Source organism: Myxocyprinus asiaticus, chromosome 44, assembly GCF_019703515.2.
Source record: "Myxocyprinus asiaticus isolate MX2 ecotype Aquarium Trade chromosome 44, UBuf_Myxa_2, whole genome shotgun sequence".
NCBI lineage: Eukaryota > Metazoa > Chordata > Actinopteri > Cypriniformes > Catostomidae > Myxocyprinus > Myxocyprinus asiaticus.
The window spans coordinates 16,161,044-16,173,780 of NC_059387.1; the positions used below are offsets into that span (position 1 = coordinate 16,161,044).

The window sequence follows — 12,737 nt, forward strand, 5'->3', positions numbered from 1 at the left end:
AAGGGAAACTAGTCTTGGATCAGTTTGAAAGCAGTTTTTCCTCAAAGCTATTATACTCCAAATCTAAACCATTCAACAAAACCAAAAGTAACTCTTTTCAATGGAGTCATATGAGTAGACCTGCCATCAGATTGCAATTGAGTTTCTAAAACCTGTTTTTAGATCAGTGGTTTTCAAGTAGTATTGTTTCAGGACCCAGATTTTACATTAGACCAAGGGGCAACCCAAGACAATACCAAAATTGTTTACAAAAGTTGACCAAAATGTCCTTAAAAGGGTCATGACATGCCTGTTTTACTATTTTGATATGTTCCTTGAGGTTCACTTGTAATAGTAGAAAAGTGTTTTGTACAAAAAAAGTCATATATTTGTGAAACATGATCATTTTCCATCCTCATTCTGACCCTCTGTCAGAAACGCTCTGATTTGGTGTTGATTCTCCTTTAAGACTTGACAATAAACACCCACTTTTATGATTTGATCTCTGCTTAAAGGTAAAGTTGGCATTGATGTGTTATTGTGGAGGCATTCAAATGCAAATGTATACCACAGTGTGACATCATAATGTGGAGGAAGTAAAGAACATTTAGTTTTGGCAGCTTAATTTCAACAAATGCTCTTTTAGCAGTGTAGAGGAAGTTTTGAGTTCTGAAACTTAATATATGTTTTCATAGTACAATGGATGCTGATATGTCAAAAGATCAAGGAAAATGTAATTCCTAATGTCATGACCCCTTTAAAATCAAACATGGAAATGGAAGCTCACTAATGTCTACAATGAACTTCATGGACAGACCTTTTAGAGGCAGAAATCTGCGTGTTGTGTGTTTAACCTTTTCAGTGTCCAGATGAAAAGGTGACAGAGGAGAACAGTGATGCCAGCAAATCAGAGATCAGCCTGGTCTATGAGATCGCCCTAAAGAGGAACCTGCCTGTTAATTTTGAGGTAAACTGTACAAATTTAATTCAGAATATGTAGAAATGCAATATTGATCAGGAAGTATGAGCAAAAATTCATTCTACAGTCATTACCTGCTCTAGTGACGCTACACTGCTGAAAAGACTAGCTTAAGGTGGTTTGCTGGTCTGAACTGGCTACCAAGCTGGTTACTACAGGTCAAACTGCTCTAATTTTATGGTTTTAGAGGGGTTTTGGCTGGACACTTAGAAACCAGCTGGCTGACTAGCTAAACCAGCTGAACAACTGAGCAGTAAACCACCTTAGGCTGGTTTTAGCTTTTGTTTGTCCAGCTGGATATCCATGTAATTAAACATAGTTTTCTTATTCTTAATTGTTTTATGCACCAAATGGGTATGTTTTTGACATCAACCTTTTTTTCCAGTCATAAAGCACAACAAAACCTGTCTTGTGTCATTACTAGTTCACTGGACTTAAAAACAGTTTAGCACTGTAAAAAACAAGTTTCTCTGTATAACTTGAATGTTGTTTTGAGTGCTCATCCAATTTAACTTTATCCATCAGAAAATGCTTATATTTCAGTTAATTGATTAAATTGCAAATTACTAACTTTGAATAAAGAGGATAAAGTGAGAAAGTGATTATATTAAATGTCTGCTCTCGGTCAAGCTCTGTCAGTATAAATGAAATCCCTTAATTGTAATTGCTTTAAAACATAAAAGCGTTTATCATGGGCAGGAGAGTGCTTTGGACACTATTCAAAATCAGCACTTCATTAAAGAGAAGGATCAATGACAATGGTGTCTCTTTCCCAGCCTCTACATTCTACAAAAAAAAACCTAGTGGAAGTCTTGAGGTTCTTCATAACCTCACTACTGACTCGTCTTCATTTATCTTAAATTATTTTCCATGGCTTTCTCCAACTTTGCAATCTGCAATCATCTGCTTGGCTTTGGTCAACCTTACTGTGATCCAGAACCTGCCTGACATATGTTTTCTAAGAATCCTGTGTACTTGCATGCAATCTGTTACGTCTGGGACCCCAATCTAACTGCATTTGGACACAATGTAGCAATCTCTTTTTCCCCCTCTTTTTCTTGTTTTCACTGTAAGTCAAGTGTGAGAGCCTGGACCAGTTTCAACGTTGTTTGATCTTTTCAGGAATTTTCTCCCCAGCTATTAGTAGGAATGGAAATGTTTTCATTTCTGATTCAATTAGCATCCCAACATAATCCAAATATTACAATGTTACTATGAAAGAAAGAAACCATACTCATACTTTCCAAGAGTTTAAGGAATAGATTACCCAAAAATGTATTTGTCATGTTGTGCTAAACATCTATGACTTTATTTCTTGTGTGGAGCACAGGAGAAGAAATTTTGAAGAATCTACTTGTCACTAGGGCTGCAACTAACGATTATTTTGACAATTGATTAATCTAACGATTATTAGAACGATTATTCGACTATTCGGCGATTATTGCAATGATTAATGATTAGCTCTTAACCGATTCAGCTTGTGCCCAAATAAAAGTTTGTATTAAATGTGCTTACTAACAATAAAGAGGACAAAATCATCTTTTAAAAATACATCTAAATGACATTCACTGAATTAAAGGGAAAAAATACTTTTTTATTTAGTTGAATTCATTAAAGAAATTCACTACCTTCTCTCACCTTTCTGTTCACTTCACTCCATCTTTAACTCACAATAACGAACTCTCTCATATTAATAAAGCTGCGTATTGCTAATTTTCTTCATAAGAAATGCACAGTGACATAGATTATGATTCAACAAGTCACGAGCCATCACGTTGTAATCTAGCTGTAGCAAGCACGCCTGCTCGAGGGATGAGTGTCCCTGTGACGGAGTGTGCATCAGCCGGGTGCTGTTTCAATCTCTCCCCCTTAGATCGGGACACTTTGCACAACTCATAGAAGAGGTGCAGACCGCACAGAGAAATGTCAGTTTCATATTTGTAGTTGTTTACATGATCTGCTTCCATATTATTGGAACTTTAAAGCTATAACGCATTAAATATAACTGCTTTTAAGATGTAATGGCGGGGTGTTTCCTTTAAAGAGCTCTTGCTCCGCTTATACCACAACGAGAGTGCTTCTGTATTTACTTATTAGGTATTTTTGTATAATTCCATCATACTTTGCGATCTACATCACCTGAAGCTGTGAAAGTTTAGAGTGCATCTGGACTGTGAGCTGTGTTTTCTTCCTCTCCTCAGTCAGGCACGAACTGCAGTGCTCCTCTCGTGCACCATTATAAGAGTTTAATGTGATCTCATGTTACATTAAATGAGATCAAACGACTATTCGACCATGAACATTTTTGCTGACAATTTTTTATTGTCGACGTTGTGAATAACGTCGACTTATCTTTTCAGCCCTACTTGTCACTCTTTTCCATGCAATTACAATGAATGGGGACTGGAGCTGGATGCAAAAGCACCATCAAATTGTCATAAAAATTAATAAAAGAGGATCAGCACATTCTTAAATTTCTCTTTTTGTTTTCCACAGTGGAAAGAAAGTCATACGGGTTGGTAAAACATGAGTATGAATAAGGTTATGACAGAGTTGTAACTTTTGGGTGAACTATTGCTTTAAATCGAAAATAACGCCATCTCACTTCTCCCCCATATAAAGTAAAGGACCATTCAAGAATCAACACATTCACCTTTATGTCGGTGTCAAATTATATCAAACAGATGCCAGCCTCAAAGAGAAAAATTTATATAAATCACTAGGTTCTTCAGTGGTTCTTCTTACACCTTGCTTAGGTACATGAGTGAATATCCAAGCCAAGAACCACCCATCATGTACATAAGTACCTTCCCCTAGGGCGCACACATCAACAAGAGCTTTTCTTCATTATATCAGTCCTTGCCGTTGTCCCACCCTGGCTTGGTATCCTGCCTTTTCACCAGGCTGAGGACACAGCCGTCTCACTAATACAATATCTCACCTCACATCCATGGAGGGATGAAGAATGATAAACCTCATGTTACAGTGATTCCTTACTACAACTTGATCTCCGTTGTTAACCATGTGAGACTGGATCGCAGACAGAGGAACTACGAGAATCAAACGTTTTTTTGAAACCCCATCGCCGGCTGAGGATTCCATATCATCTGTTGCAGACAACACAAACTCGTCTGCTGCCACAGAGGCAGTCGGAACCTTGTGCCAAGACCTCCTCATAGTCCTTGTTCACCTGATGAGGCTCATTCGATGGCTGGAACTGCAGCCCACCTACCTTAGTCCTTTACATCAAAACCAGCCCTGAGTTACCAGGCCAGTTTAAGTAACATCAGCATGTGCTCATCAGCAACTGATTTCTTTAAAATCACTCCGTGTAAGGGGGTGCAGTGGAAAGGAGGCGGCGAGAACCGGCTTGACAACTTAAATAATAATTTAATAAACAACTTAACCAAAAACACACAACCATAAACACACAGTACAGCTGCCTGTAATTCTCTCTCTCTCAAACTGTTGTCCCCGGCCACCTTTATCCCTCGCGTGCCCCATCAGGCTGATTGGGGACCGAGCGTGTGTCATTCCAGCCCGGCCCTGCCGTCCTTGGCTCTACACTTCCCCCGGCATGATGTACATCCCCCCTTCCTCGCCGGGGGGCGTGCCTTGCGCCCCGACTGCCGGAGGGTCATCCCCGCCTTCCTCGACCTGGGAGGAAACAGGAGGGGAAAAACAACAACAAAACATAGGCGAGGGAAAGGCCAACACGGAGCGACAGAGAGAGAGAGGAGAGAGAGAAAAAGAAACTCACCGGTTCTCTGATGCGCCATCGCGTGGTCCTCGATCACTCCTCCACCCTCTCAGGCGGATGGCAGCCGCTCCTCCCCGGGCAGACCGGAGTCAGTCCTCCGACCCCCAGCAGACAAACGCCCCTCCGTGTTCCCGGCATCAAGTGAGGACACTCCTCCGCCCCTGGCAGTGGCCCTACCACTCCTAGCGGTCGGGGAGTCGCTTCCCTCCTCCCCCCGGCGGACGGTGGTCTTCTCTCGACCCCTCTGCGTTCCCAGGGGTCGGCAGGGCACTCCTCCGCCCCCGGCAGTGGCTCCCTTGCTCTAGGCGGTCGGGGAGTCCCGTCCCCACTCGCCTCGCGGACGGCGGCTGTTCCCCGCGTCCAGGTGGTCAGGCTACTCCGTCTCCCGTCAGATGGCAGCGGCGCTCCCCTGGGTGGACGGCAGTGTCGAGGACTCTGCGATGGGAATCCCTCCTCAATCCCGGGTTTCAGCACCAGTGTAAGGGGGTTCAGTGGAAAGGAGGCGGCGAGAACCGGCTTGACAACTTAAATAATAATTTAATAAACAACTTAACCATAAACACACAACCATAAACACACAGTACAGCTGCCTGTAATTCTCTCTCTCTCTCGAACTGTCGTCCCCGGCCGCCTTTATCCCTCGCACGCCCCATCAGGCTGATTGGGGACCGGGCGTGCGTCATTCCAGCCTGGCCCTGCCCTCCTTGGCTCTACACTCCGTTATCTCAAAAAAGATTTATGGTGATTTTTTTGTTTTTGTTTTTTTCTTTCTATTTTTTGAGATGTGCCCAAATCAGTTCTTAACAGGCTGTCAATTCACTGCTAATTATAAGATGCAGTGTGTAATTTCTACATCACTAGTAGCACTGATTTGACAATTCAATGCAAATTGAAAGGTCCAGTATGTAATTTATAAAACGCTAACGGCACTGATAGCGTATAACAATCAAGTCACAGATGAGAAGCACACACGTCTCTAAGGCTCTAATGCTGGTGGTACTCTAAAATAACTGACAAAATAACTGACAAATAAACGTAGGCTAATGTTTGCACTTAGATTAAATGCAACTAATTGACAGAAACGATGCACCGCTTATTCAAGCTTTCATTTATTTACTATACTTTTTTTGTGCTTTATTATAATAAAGTGACACACTGATCATGCAGTAACACACTGATGACTGATATATGCAGTCAATTATTCAGACCTCATCTCGAAATCTGAACGCAGTTGGTCAAAAGAGATGCATACTACCATGTGTTAATGGCAACGACACCTTTTAAATGCATCTTAATACCAGGCAATAAACAGGGCACACACACACACAGTGGGAGTGTGTGTGAGAGAGGTAGTGAAGTCAAAACTGATGCACTAGGTGAAAATGTTTTTCTTATTTTTTATCTGTCAAAATGACGGACAGCATTTGAAATTTTCCATCAATCTTTCAAAAAATCGGTAAATGACAGAGAATTTTCGGTTAATGCAACCCTTGGGCCTACCATCTGTGTACCTCAGCAGAAATAGAGATTCAACAGACCAGGCTATGTTTTTTCAGTCTTTAACTGTTGGTGAGCCTGTGCCCATTGCGGCCTCGGCTTTCTGTTCTTAGCTGGCACCAACAATCATGCCACGGTCAATCACTGAGATCACATTTTTTCCCCATTCTGATGGTTGATGTGAACATTAACTTACGCTCCTCACCTGTATCTGCATGATGATATGCACTGCACTGCTGCCACAAGATTGGCTGATTAGATAATCGTATGAATAAGTAGGTGTACATGTGTACCTAATAAAGTGGTCACTAAGTGTAAATATATATTCAGTAGACATTTGAAGTCAGAAGTTTACATATACCTTAGCCAAATACCTTCTAAACTCAGTTTTTCACAATTCCTGACATTTAATTGTAGAAAACATTCCCTGTCTTTGGTCAGTTAGGATCATTATTTTAAGAATGTGAAATGTATAATGATTTATTTCAGCTTTTATTTCTTTCATCACATTCCCAGTGGGTCAGAAGTTTACATACAATTTGTTAGTATTTCGTAGCATTGCCTTTAAATTGTTTAACTTGGGTCAAACGTTTTGTGTAGCCTTCCACAAGCTTCTCACAATAAGTTGCTGGAATTTTGACCCATTCTTCCAGACAGAACTGGTGTAATTGAGTCAAGTTTGTAGGCCTCCTTGCTCGCACACGCTTTTTCAGTTCTGCCCACAAATTTTCTGTCGGATTGAGGTCAGGGCTTTGTGATGGCCACTCCAATACCTTGACTTTGTTGTCCTTTAGCCATTTTGCCACAGTTTCCTGGCTGATGTCTTGATGTTTTGTCAATATATCCACATAATTTCCCTTCCTCATCATGCCATCTATTTTGTGAAGTGCACCAGTCCCTCCTGCAGCAAAGCACCCCCACAACATGATGCTGCAACCCCATGCTTCATGGTTGGTATGGTGTTCTCAGACTTGCAGGCCTCACCCTTTTTCCTCCAAACATAACAATGGTCATTATGGCCAAACAGTTCAGTTTTTGTTTCATCAGACCAGAGGACATTTCTCCAAAAAGATCTTTGTTACCATGTGCACTTGCAAACTGTAGTCTGGCTTTTTTATGGCAGTTTTGGAACACTGGCTTCTTCCTTGATGAGCAGCCTTTCAGGTTATGTCGATATAGGACTCGTTTTACTGTGGATATAGATACTTGTCTACCTGTTTCCTCCAGCATCTTCACAAGGTCCTTTGCTGTTGTTCTGGGATTGATTTGCACTTTTCGCACCAAACTACGTTCATCTCTAGGAGACAGAATGCGTCTCCTTCCTGAGCGGTATGATGGCTGTGTGGTCCCATGGTGTTAATACTTGCGTACTATTGTTTGTACAGATGAACGTGGTACCCTCAGGCGTTTGGAAATTGTTCCCAAGGATGAACCAGACTTGTGGAGGTCCACAATTTTTTTTTCTGAGGTCTTGGCTGATTTCTTTTGATTTTCCCATGATGTCAAGCAAAGAGGCACTGAGTTTGAAGGTAGGCCTTAAAATACATCCATAGGTACACCTCCAATTGACTCCAGTTAGCCTAATTGGTTAATTGCCTAAAGGCTTGACATCATTTTCTGGAATTTTCCAAGCTGCTTAAAGGCACAGTTAACTTAGTGTATGTAAACTTCTGACCCACTGGAATTGTGATTATAGTCAATTAAAAGTGAAACAGTCTGACTGTAAACAATTGATGGAAAAATGACTTATGTCATTAGTTTGCTAATTTGAAATTTGTGGAGTGGTTAAAAAATGAGTTTTAATGACTTGACCTAAGTGTATGTAAACTTCTGACTTCAACTCTGTGTGTGTGTGTGTGTGTGTGTGTGTGTGTGTGTGTGTGTGTGTGTATATACAGCTCTGGAAAAAATTAAGAGACCACTGCAAAATTATCAGTTTCTCTGGTTTGAGTTTGAGTAAAATGGACATTTTTGTTTTATTCTATAAAGTACTGACAACATTTCTTCCAAATTCCAAATAAAAGTATCGGCATTTAGAGCATTTATTTGCAGAAAACAACTGGTCAAAATAACAAAAAAAAATGCAGTGTTTTCAGACCTCGAATAATGCAAAGAAAACGAGCTCATGTTCATTTTTAAACAACACAATACTAATGTTTAACTTAGGAAGAGTTCAGAAATCAATATTTGGTGGAATAGCCCTGATTTTTAATCACAGCTTTCATGCATCTTGGCATGCTCTCTACCAGTCTTTCACATTGCTGTTGGGTGACTCTACGCCACTCCTGGCGCAAAAATTCAAGCAACTCTGCTTTGTTTGATACTTGTGGCCATCCATCTTCCTCTTGATCACATTCCAGAGGTTTTAAATGGGGTTCAGGTCTGGAGATTGGGCTGGCCATGACAGGGTCTTGATCCGGTGGTCCTCCATCCACACCTTGATCGACCTGGCTGTGTGGCATGGAGCATTGTCCTGCTGGAAAAATCAATCCTCAGAGTTGGGGAATATTGTCAGAGCAGAAGGAAGCAAGTTTTCTTCCAGGATAACCTTGTATGTGGATTGATTCACGCATCCTTCACAAGAGACAAATCTGCCTGATTCCAGCCTTGCTAAAGCACCCCCAGATCATTACCGATCCTCCACCTGGTCGTCTAATTGTTAGACGGAGACCTGGAGAGACCTTAAAGCCACATTGCCTCGCATCCACTGTGAACTTTGGTGGAGGATCAGTGATGATCTGGGGGTGCAGATTTGTCTTTGTGGAGGACGCATGAATCAAGCCACATACAAGGTTATTCTGGAAGAAAACTTGTTTCCTTCTGCTCTGACAATGTTCCCCAACTCTGAGGATTGGTCCTCCTCACACCTCCACACAAGAGAGCTGGAAATTACATGCTTGCATTTCCAAGAGGGATGTGCACCAGAATTTCATCACTTAATTATGAGCACATAGAATGATACTCATCCTGAGGAATTCTGAATTCTTATGTAACATCTATGTGTGATGATCAAATGCATTCCACATCAAGGCCTAGTAAATATTGGGTCATGCCGCTCTTGTCAAGTGTGTGGGAAATGCACACTGCTCTCTTGTGTTCCTCGGTTTCTGGCCATCTTTAGATGAAAGCCCAGATTGTTGGGGATTAGAAGTTTACTGATGAAGATTAATGATGTGTGGCTAGGCTTCCAATCATTCATATGAGCTGTGTTGAGGGATAGTTTGCCCAAAAATAAAATTTCTGTTATCATTCACTCTCTTGTAAATCAAAACTATATGATTTTCTTTCACCTGTGGAACACAAAAGGAGATGTTTAGAAGAATGCCCTTGCTGCTTTTTCTTCTTACAATCAAAGTGAATGGGAAGTGGGACTGTCAAGCTCCAAGAAGTGCCATTAAAGCTTCATAAAAGTAGTCCATATGAATAATACACTATATTCCAAGTCTTCTGAACTATCCTTTTTAGACATTGTGTTTTTAGTTTGAAATGACATGGACCTTCAAGGCTTCATATTTGTAAACTTTGAAGCTTAGTGACATTTGCCATTGTATTTGAATTGGACGTGATAATCACCATTAGTTGTGTGTGTGGTGATATGGCTCTTCTCAGCTGAGCCTGTTTTTACTGGAGTGTCACATGTTTGTGTGAATGCCAGAATGGTCATGTGTGTTAAGAGAGGATGTGAGGAGGGCTCTCGAGACGGATAACTTTCAGTTCTGACTGAGCGCACAGAGGCCCACACTCAGCTGTGTGTGTGTCTGTGTGAAACTCAATCCCCCCAGTGTTGCCCTTAAAAAGCTTAGAGCTGCTCACCTGTTCCCTCTACCATATTGCTGATGTCACAGGAAATAAAAAATGATTACACATGCGTGCCATAAACTTTCGGTTTCTCACAGAAACATTTGTTAGAAGCGGGTGATATTCTTCCTCTTCTTCTAGAATAACACAAATTAACGTCACCCAGAAAATTAATGGTTGTGATTTATGCTCTACGCAAGCATGCAAACACAGATGCAAAGGTGCAATCCCTTTGTGCATTCTCAATGTGTTTGGAACCAACTTTCAGTACTCAATGGACGATGGAGTTACCATCAAATGTGTGTTCCATTAAACTGGATTTGTTATTTTTCAGCTAGCTAGCTATCAATTAGCATATCGCTACTTTAACTAACTTTTAACTAACATTCTCAGCAATATTCTCTTCAAACTGTTGCTCATCCATAATAGTAGTTGAGCTAAAAGAGAATGGATTATGCTTATGCATGCTTCCTTAATCGCGGCAATGCAAAGAATGCAATTCATAAAACACAAGTACATTTCTTTCAAGATGGCGCCGCAGATGGCTGCTTCAGTGTGGAGCTTTCTATCGTTTTTGTTACTTTTGTTTGTTTGTCATGTTTTTTTGTCACTCTTTCCCGATCAGTTTTAGCAGGGATGAACTGCTGAAGATTCGGCAGATCATCCCTGATAATTTTTTGCCGGTGTTTGATTATTCGGAAGTAATCTTAGTTGGAGGCGCAGCGGTGCTCTACAAGCGATCCAAAAGATGCACGCGAGGGAAGCAAGCCGGCACGCTCATGAAACTTTGTCAGCGCGGCTTTAGGACTCCCCTGCAGAGTATTTATCCGGCGAATGTCCGCTCCCTCGCCAACAAAATGGACGAACTGCTTCTGCTCACTCAAACAAATAAGGACTTTTCTAATTCCGCTGCTCTGTGTTTCATGGAAACCTGGCTGAATGAAGCCATCCCAGATGGCGTGTTTCATCTGCCAGGCTTCCAGCTGTTTGGAGCAGATCGCATTGCGGAATCATCGGGGAAAACGAGAGGCAGTGGAACGTGCTTTTACATCAACGAAAGCTGATGTACAGATGTAACAGCACTGAAGAAGATGTGCTGTCCTAATTTAGAAGCGCTTTTCATCAACAGGAGTTTTCCTGTTCATTCTGGTGTGTGTACATCCCACCACAAGTGTGTGAGAATGCAGCGTTGCAACAGCTGGCTGATCACATCACAGACACGAAGCAACAACACCCGGACTCACTTATTATTATTCTGGGAGATTTTAATAAAGCTAACCTAACCCGTGAACTGCCAAAATACAAACAACACATCACATTCCCCACCAGAGACAGAAATATACTGGACCACTGCTATACCACTGTAAAGGATGCATATCGCTCTGTACCATGTGCAGCTTTAGGACTCTCTGATCACTGTCTGGTTCATCTTCTCCTGACCTACAAGCAGAAACTAAAATCAGCTAAGCTTGTAGTAAGTATTGTAAAGAAATGGACTAATGAAGCAGTGCTGGAACTACAAGCCTGCTTTGACTGCACTGATTGCAGTGTTTTTGAAGCTGCAGTCACAGACCTGGATGTGCTCACAGACACTGCGACATCGTATATCAGTTTCTGTGAGGATATGTGCATCCCTACTAGGACATTTTTATCATTCAATAACGATAAACCATGGTTTACAGGAAAATTCAGACCACTTTGTCATGCCAAAGAGGATGCTTACAGAAATGGGATAAAATATTGTAAAACCGGGCCAGGAACACACTTACTAAGGAAATCAGAGTGACTAAAAGGAGCTACTCTGAAAAGCTGAAAAAACATTTTTCAGCCAACAATCCGTCATCTGTGTTGAAAGGCCTGAAAAGTGTCACCAAGTACAAGACACCTCCCCCTCACTCTGTATAGAGTCAACTAAAGGCTGATGAACTGAATGTGTTTTACTGCAAGTTTGAAAAGCCTATACTCACACCCCTCCCCCACTCTGATCTTCACACACACACCAACACCTCCTGGAGCCCCCCCCCCAGCCTCCTGCTACTCAATCTGCACTTATGATCTGTGAGGAGGATGTGTACCGGGTCTTTCGGAAACAAAAGACTAGGGAAAACTTCAGGCCCAGATGGTGTTTCACCTGCCTGTCTGAAAGTCTGCACTGACCAACAGCTCCCTATCTTCACACAGATCTTCAATAGATCACTGGAGCAGTGTGATGTTCCCTGCTGCTTCAAACGTTCCACCATCATTTCGGTCCCCAAAAAAACCAAAATCACAGGAATTAATTACTACAGACCTGTCGCTCTCACGTCTGTGGTCATGAAGTTGTTTGAGAGGCTGGTTTTGGCCTACCTGAAGGACATCACTGGACCCCTGCTGGACCCCCTTCAGTTTGCCTACCGAGCAAACAGGTCTGTGGATGATGCTGTCAATATGGGACTGCATTATATCCTGCAACACCTCGGCAGACCTGGGACTTATGCAAGGATCCTATTTGTGGACTTCAGTTCAGCCTTCAATACCATCATGCCTGATCTTCTCTCAACCAAACTGACCCAGCTCTCCGTGTCCACCCCAATATATCGATGGATCACCAGCTTTCTGGCAGATAGACAGCAGCTAGTGAGACTGGGGAAACTCGTGTCCAGAACCCTCACTATTAGCACTGGTGCTCCTCAGGGATGCACTCTCTCTCTCTCCACTGCTCTTCTCCCTGTACATGAATGACTG

General features: G+C 42.0%; 1 protein-coding gene across 1 annotated transcript in view; it reads left to right on the plus strand.

Annotated features, from left to right (window-relative positions):
- The window catches only part of LOC127434299 (double-stranded RNA-binding protein Staufen homolog 2-like), a 152,021-nt gene that overhangs the window by 33,593 nt on the left and 105,691 nt on the right, over positions 1–12,737 (plus strand). The window contains 1 exon segment of the mRNA XM_051686938.1: positions 842–946. Coding sequence (XP_051542898.1) covers positions 842–946 — 105 coding nt within the window.